This window comes from Drosophila santomea, chromosome X (assembly GCF_016746245.2).
Source record: "Drosophila santomea strain STO CAGO 1482 chromosome X, Prin_Dsan_1.1, whole genome shotgun sequence".
In the NCBI taxonomy this organism is placed as follows: domain Eukaryota; kingdom Metazoa; phylum Arthropoda; class Insecta; order Diptera; family Drosophilidae; genus Drosophila; species Drosophila santomea.
Window position 1 is genome coordinate 12,483,623 of NC_053021.2, and position 21,421 is coordinate 12,505,043.

At 48.5% G+C, this 21,421-nt stretch overlaps 3 protein-coding genes across 5 annotated transcripts; 2 read left to right on the plus strand and 1 right to left on the minus strand.

Moving 5' to 3' along the window:
• Positions 1-156: 156 nt before the first annotated feature.
• On the minus strand, positions 157-11,643 carry LOC120457280 (protein vav). Of its 3 annotated transcripts, XM_039644719.2 has the most exons (11): positions 10,909-11,643; positions 10,197-10,378; positions 9,522-9,596; positions 8,248-8,877; positions 4,002-4,110; positions 3,722-3,889; positions 2,826-3,655; positions 2,391-2,768; positions 2,178-2,330; positions 1,942-2,113; positions 157-1,874 (listed from the first exon to the last, which is right to left on the minus strand). In XM_039644719.2, the coding sequence occupies exons 1-11, from the start codon at positions 11,155-11,157 to the stop codon at positions 1,815-1,817; spliced, it is 3,006 nt and encodes a 1,001-aa protein (XP_039500653.1). In that variant the 5' UTR covers positions 11,158-11,643; the 3' UTR covers positions 157-1,814. The 3 variants fall into 3 exon arrangements, with proteins under 3 accessions (XP_039500653.1, XP_039500654.1, XP_039500652.1); XM_039644720.2 differs by lacking the exon at positions 4,002-4,110 and having other exon boundaries at positions 8,250-8,877; XM_039644718.2 differs by lacking the exon at positions 8,248-8,877 and having other exon boundaries at positions 10,909-11,640.
• Positions 4,531-6,919, plus strand: LOC120457282. Its single transcript, XM_039644723.2, has 4 exons — positions 4,531-4,747; positions 4,849-4,942; positions 5,517-6,266; positions 6,326-6,919. Exons 1-4 carry the CDS (start codon positions 4,708-4,710, stop codon positions 6,609-6,611), a joined length of 1,170 nt encoding a protein of 389 aa, XP_039500657.1. The 5' UTR covers positions 4,531-4,707; the 3' UTR covers positions 6,612-6,919.
• A 470-nt stretch (positions 11,644-12,113) lies between the features above and the next one.
• LOC120455463 (rapamycin-insensitive companion of mTOR) lies at positions 12,114-21,410 on the plus strand. Its single transcript, XM_039641684.1, has 12 exons — positions 12,114-12,383; positions 13,841-14,051; positions 14,120-14,665; positions 15,157-15,310; positions 15,368-16,231; positions 16,287-16,463; positions 16,527-16,735; positions 16,895-17,683; positions 17,768-17,892; positions 17,977-18,898; positions 18,966-19,695; positions 19,755-21,410. The coding sequence occupies exons 1-12, from the start codon at positions 12,320-12,322 to the stop codon at positions 20,814-20,816; spliced, it is 5,853 nt and encodes a 1,950-aa protein (XP_039497618.1). The 5' UTR covers positions 12,114-12,319; the 3' UTR covers positions 20,817-21,410.
• The last annotated feature ends 11 nt before the right edge of the window (positions 21,411-21,421 follow it).

Sequence of the window (21,421 nt, forward strand, 5' to 3'; positions counted from 1 at the left end):
AGGGTAGCCTTTCGTAAACAGACAAATGTAAGACAAGAATAACAAAGATATATGCAAAAAATAAAACCATGATTCGTTGTTACGACATGTAATAAGACACGTCGAATTGGTTTCAATTGAACAACAAAACTTTCACAAAAGTCGTTTATTAGCGCGTTTGTTGGGGTTTCGGCGATTTGCTAACCATTTCATTTATTTGTAAAACCACAAACATCTTTACATTGGCATTAAACTGGATGCGACAATTTTGCAATTGAAACGAACAACATTTACTTAACAATAATTTTGGAGCTGCCGAAGGGAAAGGGACAGCAGTAGAGCGGCGAAAGAGACGGGGATAGCAGTTGGTGATAAATGCGGATTTGGCTTTGGAATTTGCTAACGTTAACTTTTCGATATGACATGCGATTGCAATCACAATGCCTTCAATATGAAACCATACTCAAACACACTTGATTACTTAGCACATGAAAAAGAGTCTGAAACCGACTTTCTAGCCTAGCAATTATGCATTTTAATTCTATTGTTGCTCCGGTGCTTGGTGCGCATAAAAATATTACATTGCATATTCTTGTTATTGTGCGACAGTTGATAGCTATAACTTTCCCTTAAGCGGGGCTTCATTTTTGATTAACTTCAATGATAAAACAAAATTCGATGACACCAATTGAATGCAGCTCGTTTCTGGTTTTGGATAATTTAGTGTAGTTTCATAGTTAAAAACCAATTTGGCTGGTGCTTAAGAATAAGCAATTAATAATACTAGAATCCAAAGTTTAATTTAGGGGAAGTGGAGATGGGAGCATGACTGATATTTGCGGAATAAACATTTGTGTTTTTCGCTTCAAGAACATCGTTGTGTTTGCTAACTACACATTTTCGACGCATCAAAACGCCGCGGTGAACAATAATTAGTTCGTAAAGTGATTCGTTGGCTATATAAATAGGTACATTATAGTTAGTTATAGTTATAGATATCTATAAATTGGCTGGCCTAAATGTTGATCATCGTGTAAATATGACGGCTATCGTTATTGCTAAAGCTTTTACTTCCTTATCGTCGTTACTTCATTGTAGTATTCTAATTCTCTGTTCGAACATTTTGTGGCTGCGTTGCTTTCGTTATGTTAACATTTGCGTTTCAATTACGGTTAAATATCTACCAGTACAAGTACAATAATATGAATATAAATTTTAAAGCTTTGTTTGTATGGAAATACGCATTCCCTTCCATTCGCACAACCCTCACTCAACGTGGGACGATTACAAGTTTTGAACAAAAAATTAAACAAACATCTTGGCAAAGAGAACACAGGCACACGCACAAGTAAAACTTAAGTTGCTAAAGTTTCTTAGAAATGTAAGCATGTACATACAGATATATATATTTGCATTATATAATTTAAAACAATTGAAACGTTAAAGGTACACATTTTCAAGCAAACATTGCTGCTCGATGTAGGTTTTGTAATTTTTCGGTAATTGGCACAAATGTTTCAAGCAGACGACACAAAAATGATCAAAAAAAAAGAAAAAAAGGGAAGACAAACAAAATAGGCTTAATCACGAATAAAAACAAGTTGCATTTTAAGGTATACATTTAACTAGGGTACGATCTAGCTGCAGTTGTTGTTGCTGTGGCTGTCGACGCTGGCCACAGCCTCCTCGATGGCGGCTCCTTGAATGGCTCCAATTGCAGTTACAGCTGCTCCAGTTCCAGTTTCAGCTCCAGTTCCAGCTCCTGGCAATTCAGCAATGGCTGCCGCTGTGGGCGTAATGGCCTTGGGTGCAAAGTAAACCTCGTAATTGTAATATCAAAGCTCTTCGCTGGCCAGTTTCTGCTCCTGCACATACTCCTTGGGAAAGTAGCCCACCTGCCCACCAATGGAAATCTCAAGTAACAATCAATCCGATTTGGATTGCACCGTGTGCTCAGCTTACCGTGTCGCCGATTTTGCCACGCCACCAGCCCTTGCTGTCCCCATCCTTGCCAATGACCAGCACCTGGCAGTCAGTGCGCAGCTGCAGCTGATTGCTGCCCGCTTTTGGTTCGTAGTCATAGAGAGCGGTGGCGATGACCTCCTTGTAAGGCCACTGCAGTGATTGATTTAGCCTGGAAAAAGAAAAAAGTGCCATTGGTCAAACGAAAAGCTCTGTCTAATGCTCTGTATGCTTACCCCGCAAAGTTCTCGCCCAGATCGTTTCGTTCGTAATAGGAGACCAGCTCGACAATGGTCTTGAAATGCCTCCGCGAGGATAAACAGTAGAGCATGGAGTCGCCGGAGTTCTCCTGGTTGATTTTCATGTGCTTGATCACATGATCATCGGTCCTAAAGAAAGAAAAACGATAATTGTAATGAAGATCTGGCCAAATAGAGTTATCTACTCACTTTAGGCTAAGCGCATACATCGTCTCGTGGGCAGTTGATGGGCCCTGCGGACGAACTCGCAGCAGGTAGGTGCCTATGCGCCGGTTCTCCAGCCGGTGGGCCGCCGTCTCCCGATCCATGTTGCCCGCGAACCAATTGAACTCGGACAACTGACGATCGCAGACGGGTGGCGGCATACTAACCGGATTCTGTTTGCAACGACCCGTGGACGAGATGCAGCCCTTGTGCACGCTGATCTGGCACACCTTGCAGCGATAGCCCTGGTGGATGCGGCCCTTGAGGAACTTGGAGCAGTGGCGGCACGTGGTCGGGGCGTCAAACGTGTAGATCTCCATTTTGTGGTCTGTACTTTGGCAACCAGGCGGTTCCAGGCTTTCCCTAAACATTAAGAATCGGTTGAGCATTGAACTCTGACCACGTTTCACAATCACTTACATGGCTTCGGTTAGCGCCTTGCGCCACTTGTCCCGCTCGTGCTCCGATTTTAGGTACAAAGTGAAGGCCGTCTTGCCCGACTTGCGGGCCAAGAGGAGCTGGTACTTGAAACGCGTGTCCCGGCCAAGAGTGCGTCGCGAATGACTCTGCTCCACGCGATAGTCGGCCAGGTTGTGGGAGTCGCGGTAGGTGTACTGCATGTCGCCCGTCTTGATGTGCAGCGCCTTCACCATGATGAGGATCTTGTCGAAGACGAAGGCGTAACGCAACTTGGTCTTCTGGTCCTCGTGCGCCTTGATATGCAGCTCGCCGTCGAGTAGCAGGCGGCCGTACTGCAGCAGATCGCTGCCGTTACCATTCTGCAGCAGATGGAGATCGAAGATGCTGTCCTTCACCTTCTGTATGATGACCAGGTGGTCGGAGTCGCGCTTCACCTCGTTGATGTACTGCGACACGTCTATCATTGCCTCCTTGGCCCGCTCCAGCGAGCGGTAATCGTCGTGCAGCGGCGATGTCTCCTTCACCAGCTTATCCAGCAGCAGATGGTACTTGAGAATGCGCTGCATCGGCACTGAGAGGATGTCCCGCAGCTGCAGCTTGCCCACATTGTAGTCCCGCTCGCACTTCTGCACTAGCTGGTCAATGATCTGGTTCTTCTTGCACACATCCGCCAAATAATCGATGGCGGAGAGCAGGCAAGAGCAGTATTCGCCGTAGATGAGGAAGGGTTCGCGGAAGTCGAGAAACACCTGGGCCATCTTTATTTTGGCATTAGGTGTCAGCGATTCCCTCAGCTTATCCAGGAACCTTGTGTGGATATCGGCCAGCTCCTGAAGCGATAATACAATTAATGGACTTTAAAGCTGAACGCATAGATCACACAGCTGCAAACTCACTCTGATGCGCGGGAATATGAGACGCAGCTCATCCTGGTTGAGGTGCCGCTCCAGCGGACCCATGAACTTGGTCTTCAGCGCAGTGAGCACGTCCAGGTAGTTGGACTCCGTGTCGATCAGCTCCCGGATGACGTAGTCGCGCTGCTCGAAGCTCGTCGACGAGGCGGTCTAGATGGGAAAGACGAGGGGGAGAGCCGGGAATTAGTGCGTTCAGGATTCCGGCCAATGTCACGGGGCCACCGAAGTGTCTCATGCACGGACAGGCGGTTCGCAATTCTACCTGGCTTCTACTCGTCCTGTGCAGGGCGCACAGGTCTTGGTACACCTCCTCCTCTTTTGTGTTGGTGTGGTCGTAACCGGTTCCATTGCATGCAATATTGTCGGTGGTACTAAACGAAAACGAAATAAAGGCCAAAACTCATAAAATAAATAATGCAAAATCATAATGGATGTTCGGGAAGAGGTAGTTCCTAGCAAACGATATTGAACGGCTAATTATTACCGATTTTATTTGCCATCTTTACTATTTATCTATGATTTTCTATCATATGTACTCTTTACCAACAAAAAACTAGATTCTATCTATTTTATTTCCAAATAACGTGTGCAAGAAAATAGTTAATTTTGAAGTCTAAATAAAGCTATTGAAATTGCAAGTAATTATTGCAAGTTTAAAGTTTCCATTGAGTGCGCCATAAATTGAAAGTCGATAGATCGATAGGCACGCAGCTTTATAATCGATTCCCCCACTGTTAGCCAACAGACCGCTGTTGCGCCTAACAGGCCATCCCCTACAGCAGCCCTGGCTTGCCAGTGCCAGTGCAGCCAGGGCTGCATCGCTGTCCAGAACATCTGTGGCAGAACAAATAAAAAAAATATATAGTGGCTGTGTATTTTCGGGATTTCAATTGCCAACGTCCTTCCCCGAAATCTTCGACTTGGCCAGCTCGCGCCGCCTGGCCACCTGCCCGTCCAGTTCTCGCAGCATGGACCACCACACGTACGCCAAGAGCGGATCCAAGAAGTGTAAGCAACAACAACAACACGTGCTCGCTGCTCAAACTGAAACAACTATTGCATTTTTGTGCTCTTCTGCGGATTTCGTTTCGAATTCTGGACATTTGCAGGGTCCGCGGAGGAGAAACGCGACCTGGTGGTGCAGCGGATCGCGGCGGATGAGCTTTTCTCCCGCTACTCACCGAAGCACGCGGAGCCATGGAAGTGAGTTGGTTTCTTGGTTATCAAATCCACGAGGAGATTCGAAAGAGATCCTGGCAACTCCAGAATTTTGGCACTGAGAACACGCGCCCGAGGGTTTTGGTTTTCGAATTGAACACTGTTTGTAATACTTGCAATCAAGTGCCAAAAAGAACGTGCCACAATGTCAAGATATTAGGTTAAAAACGTGATAATAAAGTAGGTTTCCTTGCAACTATCACTAACTTTAAAAGGCATTTGCTTCAATCAGAATCCTTATAATAAACTGCAATTGTTTGGATTAAATTGAATTTGAAACTATGTTTGAAACCTAGCCTATAAAAACTAAAGCTTAGGAGCTACAAAAACTCATGACTTAATTGATTCAGCATTAAATATCCACTTTAAAGATCCCAACTAACTAATTGCGTCAGAACTAGTTTCATCAGTTTAAGCTTTAAAACTAAGAAAACATATTACATTTGATTTCAAAATAAGCACCATTTGACTTGAAAACTTAAATGTTTCAAATGGAAAGCTTTAGTAATGCCTTGTGTTTTGCTATTCAAATAACTAACCAAATTCTAATTACGAACAGAAAATTCAAGGAAATGGCCAAGATTGGCGATTTCAGCGAGAATGCGCTGCGCAAGCAATGGTTCTCCATGGTGCAGCGGTACCGCATCCACAAGGCCAACACGCTGGGCGCCCCACTCAACAAGCAGAGCATCGAGGAGCTGAACAAGGAGTGGGAGTTCTTCGGCCTCATCCACGCCTACATGAACCAGAAGACCGCCGACCTGCACTCGTACGCGCTCAAGGAGCCGAATGTGGAGCAGCCAAACAACAACCTGGCCATCGCCAGTGTCTACTCCTGCGATGAGGCGCAGCTCTCCCCGCTCATGCTGGGCGTACTCAATGACCACAACTTTGGCGAACGCTCGCCGCCCAACGACGGCGACACCGATGACTTGGACGAGTCGAACACGTCGCCCTGCCACCGGAGCAGTAACAGCAGCAACAAGGATCACGTGCACAGCAACAACGATGAGCTGAACAGGCTGCTGGCCGAGGCCGCGGCGCACAAGGATGCGGCAGGTGGCGACGGCGACTGCGAGGATGTGTGCATGCTGAGCAACACCAGCTGCCACGAGATGGAGTGCGGTCCGGTGATGATTGGCGGCGAGGTGTCCCTATCGAATAGTAGGTACAACGACTTCGAGGAGGCGACACTGCCCGCGACAACGGTTGTGAAGACGGAGAAGCTGGAGAAGCAGAGCCAGCAGGCGGATAAATTGTTAAGGAAACACCACCGTAAAGTGCTCAGCGAAAAGGAGAAGTATTACAGGTGAGTGATATCCAAAATATCCAAATATGCAAAGATTAATTGAAAAGTCTCTTTTGCAGGCACCGCCGTCGCTACGAGCAGCGAATGGAGAAGCGTCTGATGGGACTGTGCACCGTGGTGGGGCACCTGCTGAAGCAGTTTGCGCCCGACATGGATGTGCAGCCACTGTTGGCCCTGGGCAGCGATGTGGCGCTCAGCTCGCCGGCGCCAAGCAGCAGTGACGAGGAGAGAAGCGAATTTCTGGACGAGGCGGAGGAGGATCAAGAGATCCAGGAGCAGGTGCAGGAGCAAAAGCCGCAGCAGAAGCTGGGAGTCGAGGCGGATGCCATGACACTCAGAGTCTGAGCAAACGCATTCGAGTGCTCATCTGGTCGGCTGTTTGTTTCAGGGTTCAAGTGCAAGTTCCTAGCTGTGTTGCTGCACAATGATATCGTGTGGCCTCACAAATCCCATCTCAAATAACTCGCACTGCGCTTCGTCACTACGCGGACAACCGTCCACAGTGATTTCTCGCTAAAGAAAGCGGCGTGAAAAGCGCTGCATAGATAGACACGTTAAGTGATAACGAAAACTGAATACATTAATCAAATGAACGAATGTAAGCATTATATAAACCAGAAAGCAAACCAAATACAATATGTATGGCAGTGTAAGCCTTGGAAACTCAATGGGGTCCAATGCGAGTTTCAGTTGCTAGTCATTGCAATGAAAGTCAAAGTGCCATTTACTATACTTAACTATCGCGCAATTAGCAGTCTGCGCTTATAGTAAACTAAAACCAAGGCAGGCATAATCAACATAAAGAGAATCAGGATAATACGATAAACACTGCCATTGACGGACGAGATAGTGGGACATGTTGTTAATGGAATCTGGCTTTCAATCGGCGGCAATGGCGTTGGCGTTGGCGTTCGGTGTTCCATGTGCCGACCTTATCGCACCGCATCCCCGCCTGACAAGCAGAAGCTCTCGATTATGGATCGGTGTGGTTGGTTTTCCCCTCTACCTCAGACTACGCGCTCCGATGACTGTACCGCACTACTTTCGCGTAGCGCAAAAAAACACAGTAGGTGAGCGTTGAAAGTGTGTAAATAATGAGAGGGCGGCCGTGGTGGTAGCTTCCACATCCGGTGGCTATGTTTGGCGCGGCCTTCGATCGGTGTCAAGTGGGGGTCGATAACCCATCGACATGGCCATCGCTATGGCTGCTCCGTTGCAGTCCCGTTTTGGATCTGGCAGCCAGAATCAGAATGGGAATGCCAGCCGCAGAAGAATGGCAACGCTCGCAGCGATAGTAAGTATCTGTAGGCTTGGGGATGCGGGATGCGGGCTACGTGGGTGGTGGTGCGCGTCCGGGTTAGTGGTTCGTTCTGGTGTGTTAGTGGAGTTAGTGGTGTGAGAGTGCGGGCACAGTGGTGGGTGAGGCTCAAGCTCAAGCGCAAGCAAGACAAGCAGTGTGGGTGGCGGTGCAGGGCATTGGTTGCATAGGCCTACTTGGAGGAGTCTAAGGGAACAGGCATGGCATTCGAAGGAAGAACGAGGATCGGGCGCGGAAGGAAGAAGAGGTTGTGGGAAGGAGAAGAGGCTACGAGGCTAAGAGGCTGTTACACATGACGATACACGGGGGTGGTTTGATTTCTAGAACCAAATCCGCGGAGCAGAAGGTAATCTCTGTTAATACTAGGTTTCCACATGCAAAGAAGCTTTGATTGGGCGCAATTCGAAGGAAACTCCTAATGAGCCAATATAAGCAGCTTAAAGATTACGTTCCGCTCCTGGGATTTAAGCTCCATCTCCAGCCAGACAAGAAACTGCAGGAAAACAGACAAATTCCATGCAAAACATTCGGCATTCGCTTTAAATGTTTCGTTTGGAAATTCCGTTGCTACAGCGTTTCTCGTTGGGATTAGGCCTTGCTGGGGATTCGTTCAGGATCCCACCCTCCGCTGGACACAAAGACATTTAGTATGTTGGACAGCACACCTCGGGTTTGGCCTTCGCCTGGAAGGTGACGTAGCACAGGTCCTCGTAGACCTTCTCGTCGTCCTCGCTGTAGATGTAGGCATACTCGTGCTCGGTGGACGCCATCGAGGAGCGGTAGTTGTAGACGGCGGCGGCCGCTCGCTGCAGCCGCTGGCTCTCGCTGACCAGAAGCGACGACGATGAGGAGGAGGTGGACACCAGACGGCCCATTGGTGGCCCCGGTGCAGCCGACACTGGGACGCATGGCGCTGCGGCAGCCAACGGCGATTCCGATTGCCGGGCATAGGATTCCGGCGTGGGTGTGACCGCATTGGAGGCGCCATCCGTGGTGGAGGTAACCACGTCCAGGGCGAGATCGAAGGACAGCTCGCGCACATGGCTGCCCTGGCAGTCGGCCAGCAAGGGCGTCTCCACGCCCGCATCCTCCACATCGTTGTCGATGGTCGAGTCGCACATGTTGGAGAGCGAATCCTCGATGTAGTCGTCGATGTCCTCGGTGCCGTTCTCGATCGTGATGTCGCTATTCTCGTCCATCGATCCGCTCTGCGACGTTCTGTCGTAGTATTCCGCCGACGAGGAGGCGGACGCGGTGGCGTCTATGCTGCTCGCCTTCCGCATGTTCAGGTCGCTGGGGGAATCCCCCAAATGCCAACGATTGGGCAACGCACACACACATCAAACGCACACACACACACACACACACATACACATTCAGATAGAGAGTTAGTGTGTTAGACAGAGATAGGAGACAGAGAGAAAGAGAGAGAGATAGAGAGTGTGTTAGATAAAGCTGGACACGCAGATAGCTTGGGTCGACTTCCTCGCCTTGCGCAGCGAACTCCAATGATGGTGACCATCCGATATCGAGGGCAATATATCAGGAGCATGTATGGCATTCATAGTGGCAAGTTCGGTTGGAACTCTGGTTCGTTCTATGAATTTAAGGGGACTTTGCAAGCAGGGAAACAAGGGAATATTTCGGAAGTGCTACTTCTTCCATGTGCTCGATAAGCAGGCAGTCATGGGCTTATAGACTTGGGACCGGGAGACATGTGAGCGCATAATGAGATCGCTTTCGGGTCGCATGGGCTTGGATTTAATGGCAGGCGCAGGGGCAGGGTCAGGGGTTTGCCATTAGTGGAGCAGGAAATGCAGGCTCATTGCCCGCTGATGGACAGCGAATCAAGCGGTGGTATACGCAACATGGCTAAGGGAACTGTGGACAGTGGACGGGGACAGTGGTCAGGGATCCCGACCGGAATTGGAACTCACGTGGAATGCAGGTCCTTGTAGATGGCCTCGTCCGAGTGGGAACGCTCCGTGGGCGAAAGCTGCAGATTGAAGCCACTGAAATGGTGTGCAATTCATTAGTTAGGGTAACAATTGTCTAGACTCCACTATTTCTACAAATTTATAATTGATACTTATGGCTTATAAATGCCTCAAAATAAATGCATACGATGTTCGTTTAGTTCAAAAAGCTATTTTTACCAATTGTAATATACAATAATAATACTTATACGCGCCAAAACAATGTTATACATCTTGTACAAATTCAAATTCCAATTCAGCACATTGAAATGAACATGTACATGTTTGCAAACTGCATGGAATTATGTATTTAATGTGTTATTTTTGAAAAACATTCCGTGCAGGTATTTCTAGAATTCATGAATGCATTAATATCCCTTCATAATCGTAATTTCCGAATTTTGAGAATGTTGTTAAATGAAAAATGGACATTGGGACATTAGGACATCGTCAAACTGCAAGATAAACCTTTTCTTTTAGCATCGAATAATATTATTTCAGCTGCCTGGAATATCTCCACAATGAGTTTCCCTTTGAACCAGCAGCTGAAACGGAATACAGTGGACCCACTTGTTTGCCCACATAATGCTAGTTGGGATGATAACCGGGAATCGAGATTTCAAGCGGAGCACTCACATAAGATCCGGATGCAGTTGCTGCACCTTGCGGCACTGCGACAACTTGGAGAGCGTGATGAGGACGCGGTGGAAGTTGGTCAGGTCGTACAGCATCGTCGGCTCGAAGAGATCGGCGTCCCGGATCCCAAAGTTGTTGTGGCACACGTCCAGGAACAACTTGATGTTCTTGCTGCACAAGAACTGCAATGATTCAAATAAATTTAATTTAATACATTTATTTTCATTGTTTTCAGCATTATATAGTATTGCCAGTTGCTCCAAAAACATAACATTTAAAAATGAACTAATAAATTATTTCACACAAATGTGTCACACTGAAAAAAATCTTGACATTCTAAGATTTTATTTGGCCGCATAAAACATTTTTATATTAATATTTACACATGCATAAATTTGTCTCAATTTATTTGTTTTTGGAATTACATATATAGTATTTATAATTATAAATATTGGGTATTGGATTGCATTTATGATATTGTTATTATAAAATGTGGTTACTAATTATAATTAATGTTTTCAAATACTAATTGAGGAATTGTTTAATTGTAAAAGCTTCGAATTATTTAATCAAATATCAAATATATACAAGTATATAAAAACCAAATAGCCACACTGCCTACATTTCTCTCAGTGCAGCGTGTTTACAAGTGTTACAATGAGCTACCATTCACAATTTGCCACTAAATGCACTTGCTTGTCGTTTTGCTCACCTGTGCCATTTGCGGCTTGCGATTGAACTCGCGCGGATCCATGCTGCTGGGGTCCAGATGGATGACCAGGTTGCAGAGCAACACTCCGTCGCGCAGCGTCATCGCCAGGATGCGGATCTCGGCGTCCGGCTGGGCGGCCTTGTGATCGGGCGGGATGACCTTGCACCTGGTCAGCCAGGCGACGCACTCGCGCCACAGATCCCCGTTCACGCCTGCCACGCCCCCAAAACTGTTGCTGCTGCTGGCCATCTCGCAGTGGGTGGGGATTTGGGTCTGGGTTTGGATTTGGAGGGGGTGGGGGGGGATTGCGGGTGGGGCTGGAGGTGTTAGGTGGGGCGCGGGCCCAACTGGCAAGTGGTTGGGGGGGATGGGGGATAGGGGTTGGTTGCTACTCTCGTTGCGTTAATGGAAACAATTGAGACTCATCAGTTGGCCGTTGCGATTGGATTGGTGAACCGAGCACAGATACACAGAGCAAAACGGAACGGAATGAGAAGCACAACACCACACCACACACAAAAACAACAATGATTTCGGGGCGATTCGAGGGTGGAAGGGTTTATCGCGTTCGCGAAGGGCTCGCCCTGTGCACCGATACGCGCAAACACTGCTTGCGGCTGCCGAGTTACTCAGAAAGTGCTCGCCACTGTGGTTTTAAAACTAATTTACTTTATTGCAAAATATTGCGTTTATCGAAGAGGAAGAGCAGACTCGACATCGATATCACTCTGTGCGGCCGTGTGACCGTTTGCGGGTCGTCCGAAAATACCGACTGCCCAGATAAATACCACAAGTTAACAGTACTGTTGCCAGTTTAGCTTTTTTCCGCCAATGCTAGCTATTAAATTTCCCAGCTCTCTCTCTCGAAAAAGAGATTTACTCACTCGGTACTTTTTATTAAAACAATTCAATGTTTGGAAACAATTCTTCACATTGTACATTTTTCCCTTTTCTAGATTTAGTAATCATATGAAATGGTTCTATGATTTCTAGAATTCCTATCTGGTGGTTCAGCTGCGGATTTCCCCGGAAATATTTGAATATTTCCATTCAATGTTTCTACACTATACATTATACATTTAATATTTACAGTACGTTAAAAAAACGTTGTGTAAAATAAAATATTTGTATTTGAAGGCCGCGTAAATAATCCTACTTCGCGTGACCGCGGCGGCTCTCTACAGTTGGTATTTCCTCCTGCGCCGATGACGGTTATACTGAAGCGGCGAGCAATAAAAAAAATGTAAATTGTGCAGCAAGTGAAATTGAAAAGCAATATATTTAAGTGTGATCCGTGTGTTGTGGTGTGTGCGTGTGTGCGACATACAGCTAATAGGCGAGCGGGCGACGGCGCCGCAACCGCCCCCGCCACGCCCCCATCGGCGAATCGAAAAAGAGGCGAAGCAACGCGATGGCCTCCCAACATTCCAGTTGGCGTTTTGGCAAGCGGAGCAAATTACAATTACGCATCAAAGGTAATGTAACGAATGTGCTAATTGACATCAAACACGGCGACGGTGGCATCGGCATAATGGCGCAATCACTCCGTTCGACGTTTTGTCTCTTATGGCCCCCCCACGACCCCGCCATCCGATTCAGTTTGCATTATTTTGCATTACGGCGAGGCAAAAGCATTACAGTGGCAGCAGTAGCAGCAGCAGCAGCTGTTGCAGTTGTTGTTGTTGTTGTGGATCTAGAGCCGTTTCCTCCCTACACCCCCACCTGCCTCTTCTGCAGCCTTCTGTTTATTGGACTTGGTCAATAATTGGTTGCATAGGGTTTTTTTTTGTGTTGACATTGATGTCAACTAGCAGCAGCAACAACAATAACATTAGGGAAAGCACACTGGCAGCACTGCGCATAACGGTAACGATGTAGCAGCGATGCAACAGTGATGTACGCATGTATCGACAGCATGGCATACTGATCAGCAATTCTCCTGATATCCTCAGTGTTCCCCCGTTATTTATACATTTGTTGTTCTTTTCGTTTCTATTTTCTATTTATTTTTATTTATGTACTTCTTGGTTTTATTTTGGTTACTATTGTTGTTGTTGCCATTTGACCAAATTCTTCGGCTACATGTTGGCCGATTATTTATAGAATGGTCGCCACAGCATAGAGAGAGCCCCCAAAAACGATGACGCAGCACGAGCAACAACATAAACATTCACAAAACATCGACAATAACAATAACAGCAGCAACAACAATAACAATAACAACAGCCACTACTAGAACGACAAAAACAATAACATACCAAATACTCGGCTTCTTCCATTCATCGTGTCCTTCACTCTTTCGTTCTTCCCCCACTCGCCGTGCTCTCTCCTTTCTCCACAATCTTTCGCTCTCCCTGTCTGCCTCTCTCTCTCTCTCTCTCTCCCTTTCCAACCAAATCCATCATGCAAGTACAGTTAGCTGTAACGACGACGACAAAAACAACAACAACGACAACGACGAAACTGTTATGACGCTGTGTTGTTGTCATTTCACGTGCACAGCCTGCGTCAGCGTCGGCAGAGCGTCGGCAGCGACTGAAGCAGCGGCCGCGGCAGCGACTGCAGCTGAGCTGATTAGCTTTCCTCGATCCGCGATCAATTTCACTTTGATCGCTTTCTAATGCAAGTCGCTGTGTTCATGCATGTGTGCACCTCCTCTTGACCAGAAAAGCCCCATTAAGTTAATATGTATATTGTTATGATCAGAATATATGTAAGCACATCTGAAAAAGCTATTACTCGTAATTAAGATGATATGCTTATGGAATTGGTATAAGTTACAAACTTCTAATGCATATGTATGTTAAATGTGGGAACATTATTTATGCATAGTTTTTAATCACTTCGTTAGTAATTACGCATAAGGATATGGTATATTATAGACGTATTCTTTGGTTCTAACAAAAGAAATGAATCTATTCCTCCATTGCAGTTTCGCAGGATCCGGAGGACTTCTACCGCCTGGATCCGCAGCGATCGGCCGCCGAAAATGCCTTCGACATATACTCGATGCTCTGCTTGGAGGAGACGCGGGACACGAAGCGCCTGTTCCTGCTCAACGCGCTGGCCTCGCTCTGTTTGGGGGCCCGAAAGGGCTCCCATCACAGCAACATACGCTTCACCACCGAGGAGCTGCTCTACTGGTAAGTTGCCGGCTGTGGTGTGGACACCATCGTGCATGACATGGCTAATAAATCGCCCTTTATTGCAGCCTTAGTGCCTCACTGGTGCACACCTTCACCCAAGTGCGAGCGGCGGCGCTGAGAACGATCCGGTATGCCATTAGCACGCCCAAGGACATCAAGGCGTTCAATGCTCTGCAGCTGCAGCACCTGCTCTGCCGCTCCATCGATCTGATGCTGAAGAACGACGACGAGCGCGTCCAGGCACTGAAGCTGGTGCGCAAGATGCTGGCCATCTCGCCGGAGGACATCAGCCCGGCGGTGGTGCGCTGTCTCGTCTCGCTGGCGGACAGCGGTATCGAGGAGAACGACAACCTGCTGCGCGCCTGCTTGGCCACCCTGGCGGAGTTTGCCGTGCTCAATCCGGCGCTGCTTATCGTCTGCGGTGGCGTCTCTTCCATCACCCGCAACGTGCTGGAGTGCCACAATCCCCGCATCGCCGAGAGTCTGTGCGGCGTGCTCCTGTACCTTCTCGAGTGGCCGCAGACGAGGAACATCTGCGGTGTGCGGCTGGATTGCCTGGCGGCTCCTTATTGCGACTTCACCTACCGGCAGGGCATCGTTGAAAAAAACAAGTGAGTGCTCCAGAACATAGAACCGTGCTCTTAAGCCTCTTTGGAAAGAACTTTACAAGTGGGTTATGTTCAACTAAAATTACATTCATGTCTCGTAATCGCTGAATCAGCTAATTGAGCCAGACGTAATTTGATCAACTTCACACATTATTTCGCCGAAAGTTATCCATATTATACCTGATGCTGGGATCTAAACCAAATTATCAATGAATATGATGCCGCTTTTCAATTATCAAATAGCGGATGCAATCATAAAATTCTAAATATAAAATATGTATTAGATAACTCAAGGCAGCATGGTCATTGACCTCGTTTCTTGCTCTAAATGAGTAATACAAATCGAGCAAAACACTTAGCCATTTTTAAGAACATATAATAGGACTACCCCACGAACATCTTAAAATGTTTTTTCACAAGTTGTACTTACCACAAAGATAAGCGCTATCAGTTACATCATTCTTACACCTTTTATAAATAAAACTATCTTGCAGGGATGCGCGCGAACTTCGCTACACCAGCTGTCGACTGGCACTGCTGTCCGTGCTGCGCAGCTGGACGGGCACCCTCGAATTCTGTGATCCTAGCAAACCCTCAGGCCTGAAAGCAATAGTCGACGCTCTATATTTAAACCAGATAGAAGTCAGAGTGAGTACATTCCCTTGAAGTATCAAACTATACCTACTGAACATGCGATTTCAACAGAAAGCAATATTGGATTTGCTGTACGAGCTGCTCTCGCTGCCGCAGCCAACCTGGACGGATGACTATGCGGTGGCGTTGCAGGCTGTGGATCCGTCGGACTTCCAGGACTCGTGGCTGTTGAGCAATGGCTTCGTGTCCGCCGAAGGGCGTTCTATTCTGCCAACGCTGGCGGCGCGTGCACCGAGCGTAGTGGAGCAGCACCTGGCGCTGATGCTATACTGTTTCCTCGAGACTGGACTACTCAATGCGCTCGTCGAGGTTGCGGTGAGCAGCGACCAGTTCGTCTCGGTGCAGGCTACGGTGCTGATTGGCAAGATCCTGCAGCTAATGCACACCCACCTGCCTCCAGACATTTGCTGTACGAGTCCGGCTCTGCCGACGCTAGTGGGCCATGCCACACTGGGAAACCAGCAGGCCAATGCGGCTGTGGCAGCTCTGCAAAACTACCAGAAGATGTTGCGGCAGCGACCGGCGTCGTGCAGCCTATTCCTAGACAGCATTATCCAGGGCGGTGCTCTCATCCAGACGCGACTGTTTCGTCGGCACCTCAACGTGCAGGAGCAGGCGGGTCCCGTGCTACAGTTGCAGGAAACGGCGGAAGCGGCGGCCTCTGCGGTGCCGCCTGTCACTCAGTATAAGGGCACCCTCGATCGCTCTCGGCTGGACTCTGTCTCCTCCAGCGACGAGTCCAACTCCCAGGCTTCGACTTCGTCGAGGTCCAGTTTTCGACTGAAGCGAAAGTTCCTTCCGCAAGCCTTCTTTGATAACTTCCGAGCCTTCAATCGGCTGCTGACAGACTCCCGTGTGCTGAGCCAAGCGGACGCGCATCTCTGGGACTGGGATGTTATCACCACCATACTGAGGGTAAAGTGTTTAGCTGACATTAGTTAATAAACGATTCTAACCTCTGCTTTTGCAGTCGAATCTAATCCGCAAACTGGACTACACCCAGGGAAAGTTCCTCAAGCGACTTGTGGACTTCTACAAGCCGCGCAACAATCGGTTCTCCCATCAGGATTTGGTGCCTGGACAAAGCCTGCCTACCTATGTAAGTGCCGGACTGGATTTGATTGACGTCCTTCTGTGCAGCAACGAGGTGAGTTCTTCCCATGATTTGTAAATAAGTCAAACTAACCTAATGTTACTTTTGAATTCGCAGCTTGAATGTATGCGCTTTATAACCGACTACTTTTCGGACATCAGCCAACAGCTGGCGGCCGTCACCACATCGAATCGTGCACACGACTGTCTATTTAGTCCACAGCACATGAACAACACGATGTGTCAGCAGTATTTCCTCTACATCGGACGCATGTGCCGAACCCTAAAAGGCATCGAAGTACTCAAAAACACCACCGTATTTGAATAGTGAGTGCTGAATGATATGTAGTATGACTCAAATCATGTCAGGTTAATGAACCTTTAGATGTTAGACCAAAATGAATCCACTAATCAAAAGGGTTATGCTGGATCCATATTAACTTAAACTTGTAAGACCTATGCTTATCCAGATTCGTTTAATTTCAGCTTGATCAATTTGGTGCGGGTGACGGACCACGTCTGCTATGTTAAGCTGATTGTCTCCGGCCTGAACTACAGCTACGAGAAGCTACCGCGTCAGGTGCTGGAAAAGGCGCTTACGTCGGCGAAGCCACGCGGACGTCTGTACGCCACCCAGTTCATGGCGGTGCTGCTCCGTGCCCGTCTGCCTCACTTTGAGATTTGGGGCATTCCATTGATAATCAACCAGACGCGGGATACGGACCGCAGCGTGGGGCTGGCAGCAATGGATGTGCTGGAGGAGGCCTGCCACGACAAGTACTACTTGGAGGAGATTATCAGTCGGTGGCCCAATCTAACGCATCGTGGTGATGCAGGACGTCTGCTGATGGCCCGCTTTTACTCACTGCCCCGCGGCCTGAACAGTACGATGGCGCGGATCGAGGAGGAGATCCGCTACTGGCGAAATGGGTACAATAAGCGCTACGTACTCCTGGTGGAAGCCGACACCCACTCTAGCCTGACGCTGCACATCCGCAACGAGGATGGCTACTACTCGCGTCGCAACTGCAACCAGAGACCACAGACTGTACCTCCAAATATTGCCCCCCATCTGTACGGGCAGATGGCGCAGACTGGCCAGGGTATGACAGCACTACGGAAGCACGGAGACCTGCCCCAGCTATTGGAATTGCTCACACGCGCCAAATGCACGGATGATGCCGAGTGCCTGGAACTGAAGGCGGCCATTTGGGCACTGGCCCACGCCTCGACCCACGCCAATGGAGTTGAATACTTTGTAGAACTGAATGCCAGGTGAGTGATCAATATATACTATAATCATGCCCTACAAAAGTACCAAAGTAAAGCAAAATGTTAAAAATTTCGTAATTTTTTTAGACTGTACGAGAAGCTAATTGTTCTGGTGACCAAGTGCGAGGTATATTCGGTGCGGGCCACCTGTTTTAGTGCCTTAGGACTTATCGCAGGCACACAAGCAGGTGCCAATATTCTTTTTAAGTTGAGTGAGTATTCAGCAAATGTATTTTTCATGTACAAATGTTTACAAGATTTGATTGTGTGTTAATTGGGAAATCAATGCTTTGCAGACTGGCTGAGCGTGCGACATGACAAAAACACAATGTGGCCGGTGCATCAGCCGGAGGATTGGATGTCCAGCCAGTATACACCAGTGCGACATTACTACGAGGACGTGCCGGCGGACAATGTGACCATGATGGATGATTATATAGAACGATTCTACGAGACAGGCTCAGACTTTTGGCACATGCTCCCCGACCAGACTGATGCGAGTGGTGCTGGGGGTGTAGCGGTAGCCGGCACGACCGGCGGTATGCATCCCATAGTGCAGGATCCAAATACAACGATAACGACCACGGATAGCGTTCGCACCACGACCGATGATGTGCATCCAAGAATGTTGGTCGGTGTGGCTGCCAAATCAAAGACTTTGCCGGAGGGCAGCAATCTGCGCCAAGGCAAGCACCAGCGCTCGCTCTCCGAATCGAAGACCACGGATGTGATCAGCTTGCTGGGCGGTGGAGTAGCGACGATGCCGGGAACGGTTCTCTACCCAACGCCGTATCAGCATCGAATACGCTATAATTCGTGCACGGATTCAAACACTTCCGGCGTTAGCAGTTGCGAATCGGTGACCGGACGCACTGCAGCTGCATATGCTGCTGCAGCCATCGAGTTCCAGCAATTCCCCTTGAGTCCTATTCCAAGCATGTCCAATCTGCTCGAGAGTGATGAGCTGATCCGTCGACATCACCTGGCCACCAGTATGCTGCCTTCCACCCTCAGTCCCATGGCGATGAAGGGCTATGCCCAGCTACGTTCCCTGCGCAAGCACAGCCGACCCGTATTCTCCGAATCGTCGACGGAGTTCTATGACTTTGTGGAGATTTTGGATACACCCGAAGTTCAGATGCGCAAGCTCGACTGGACCCATTCCCACCGTCGACTGAAGGTGCGCAGTTTAGACCGCCAGCTGAGTGAAGTTTATAGGTGAGTCATTCACGAGAGTGGTTACGTTAATTGGTACTAATTGTGTAACTTGGTTATCTGCTTATAGACGCCTTTCCGCGGACGAGCTGAATGTGTTGCTGCCCACGCTTAACGCTCCCAAGTTCCTGCCTCCAAATGATTTGAAAGGGCCGTGCTATGCGGGTATCTGCTTGCCTAAGAATGTTCTCGACCTGTTTCCGACGCGTAACCTCAGTCGAACGTATGTGTCGCGTGATATCCAGGACCAAGATCTAGTGGGCATAAATCTGCTGAGCAACATTGGCCGGCCACAGTTCCTCAATGACTCACTGACCAACGAGGGCGGCGACGAGTCATCGGTTATATCATCGCTGTCGGACGTCTCGTCTGCAAGTCGGCGACAACCACGACAATTGCAGCAAGGCGCCAAGCACGCGCGCAGTTTGTGTCTCCATTGTGCCCGCTCCCCGCGACAACAGCGTAATGACAGCGGCAGCCAGAGTAATGGGGGAGGTGGCGCATCCCTCGCTCCCTGCGAGCTGTACAGCAGTGCAGCAGCAGCTCTGGTGGCCGCCGGCATCCAGGCTGGACCAGTTTTCGCTAAAAAGAGCGGCCCATCTGCCCAAGGAGCTACGACGGCACTTGGCGCCGACATCAGCTTCCATTCGCCAGAGAGCATGCTGAGCGAGGATAGCCTGCCGGACAGGCTTACGGCCTCCATCTTGTACAACGTGCAGCGTCTGGCCAATCCCGTTAGTGCCAAGCAGTCGAAAATGGCTCTGTTGGAGCTGAAGCAGAAGCATCCGCACGCCTTCCAGGTGAGATCCATTAAAAACCCCCAAATAATGGTCCGTACTTACCAAGTTTTTAACTCTAGGATATTTGCCTTTATTCGGAGTCCTGCAAAACACTGGGCAGGAGTAGCTATCGGATGATATCCCGCCGCTTCCTGCAGGAACTCTTTCTGGACCTTAATTTTGACTCGTTCTACGTGGAGCCTCAACTGATAATCGGGGCACGAAAGTTTTCCACAGAGGAGAAAGCAGAGGCCACGCCGCCCACGGCAATGCAGGCCATGCCGTTCAAGCAAACGATTCTCAAGCCAAAGCCGGCGGCTCAACTGGCTAGCGTTTATGAGACTAGTTGGGAGAACCTGCTGATGGACCAGTCGCCACGAATAAACAAACCATCGCCTGCTGCTCAACCGGCCAATGCTCAAACGAAAGCAAAGGCCCGGAACCAGCTGCACATTGACGATACGGAGAGTTCGTTGTCCAGCACCGACGGCGAAGATGACCCTGGCGAGGATGTTTGCGACGGCAGTGGCGCAGGCACCCAGGCCAGCTCGGTGACCACCGCTCACACAGCCCTGCCCACAGGAAACAGCAATCGCAGCAGCATTTGTACATGCACAGCAAGCCAGCCGGTACCAGGTGCCGGATCAGGTGCGGCAACTTCAAACTCCGCTGGTGCTGCGACTAGTGCATCCGATAATGCCAGTACAATTCTAAAGAACGAAAACCGGCAATTCACACGCGGACGCTTCTATACGCTGGAGCTGGATTTGAGCTGTACCAAGAACAAGTTTCCCATCAAGGATCGCAGCCAGAGAACACCAACGCCACCGCCAATCGAAAGCTCAGTTCAGTCCAAGCGCACGATCCAGAGTGATGTGAATGCTTATGCGCTGGCATGTGTGCAACGAACCGGTGACAGCAATGAGTCCTCGTCGGCCCTAAGATATTCCACGGTGACCAAGAGCTTGGCGGCATCGATGGCCAAGCCGGTGGGCAGTCTGTACTGCGAGAAGCGCTTGCAGAGCTCCAAGTCAGAAGCGGTCCTCGATGAGGTGGCGAAGGCGAGAAGAGCATCCAGTGGCGTAGGAGTGACAACCGTGCGCCAACTGCTAGACGCACTCGGTGAGGATCAATTAAAGTAGTCCAACGGGGACGCACTGCCACTGCCTACACATACATCTCGTTTACTGCCCGCCCGCCTTCCCAAACCGAAACCAATCGGATGATTGTAATATATCAAATCAAAGAACATGTAGCTACCTAGGTTAAGGCAAACCGTACTATAGGATTTAAGTTATTTTCGCCTAGTTCGTTAAGAGTAAAGTTATTACCATAGTTACATTTACGATCACCACTTATTCATAGTTATTTTTAAACAAAAATTCATAACCGTAAGCAGAAAACCAACAACAAACGACAAAAATCCCAAAAAATAATATATAATTTTCTAATGTAGCATCTACCAATATATTTTATAGAAGCAAATCGAAAGCAAATCGAAATTGGATAATTACCTTGAAGCAACAAGAAACAACCACAAACCACCGCAATTTATTTAATTAATGTACTTAATACAAAAAGAGAGAGACCCAGTGGCAGGCGAAAGCCATAAGACCACACAATCCTTAAACCAAGAAATTATCATTATTGTTGAAAACAAAGCAAGAAGCATACCGTGAATCGTTCACAACACAATTCAAAACCAAAATGAAATCAATAAACTACAAAAAATGAAACCCCCTCCCTC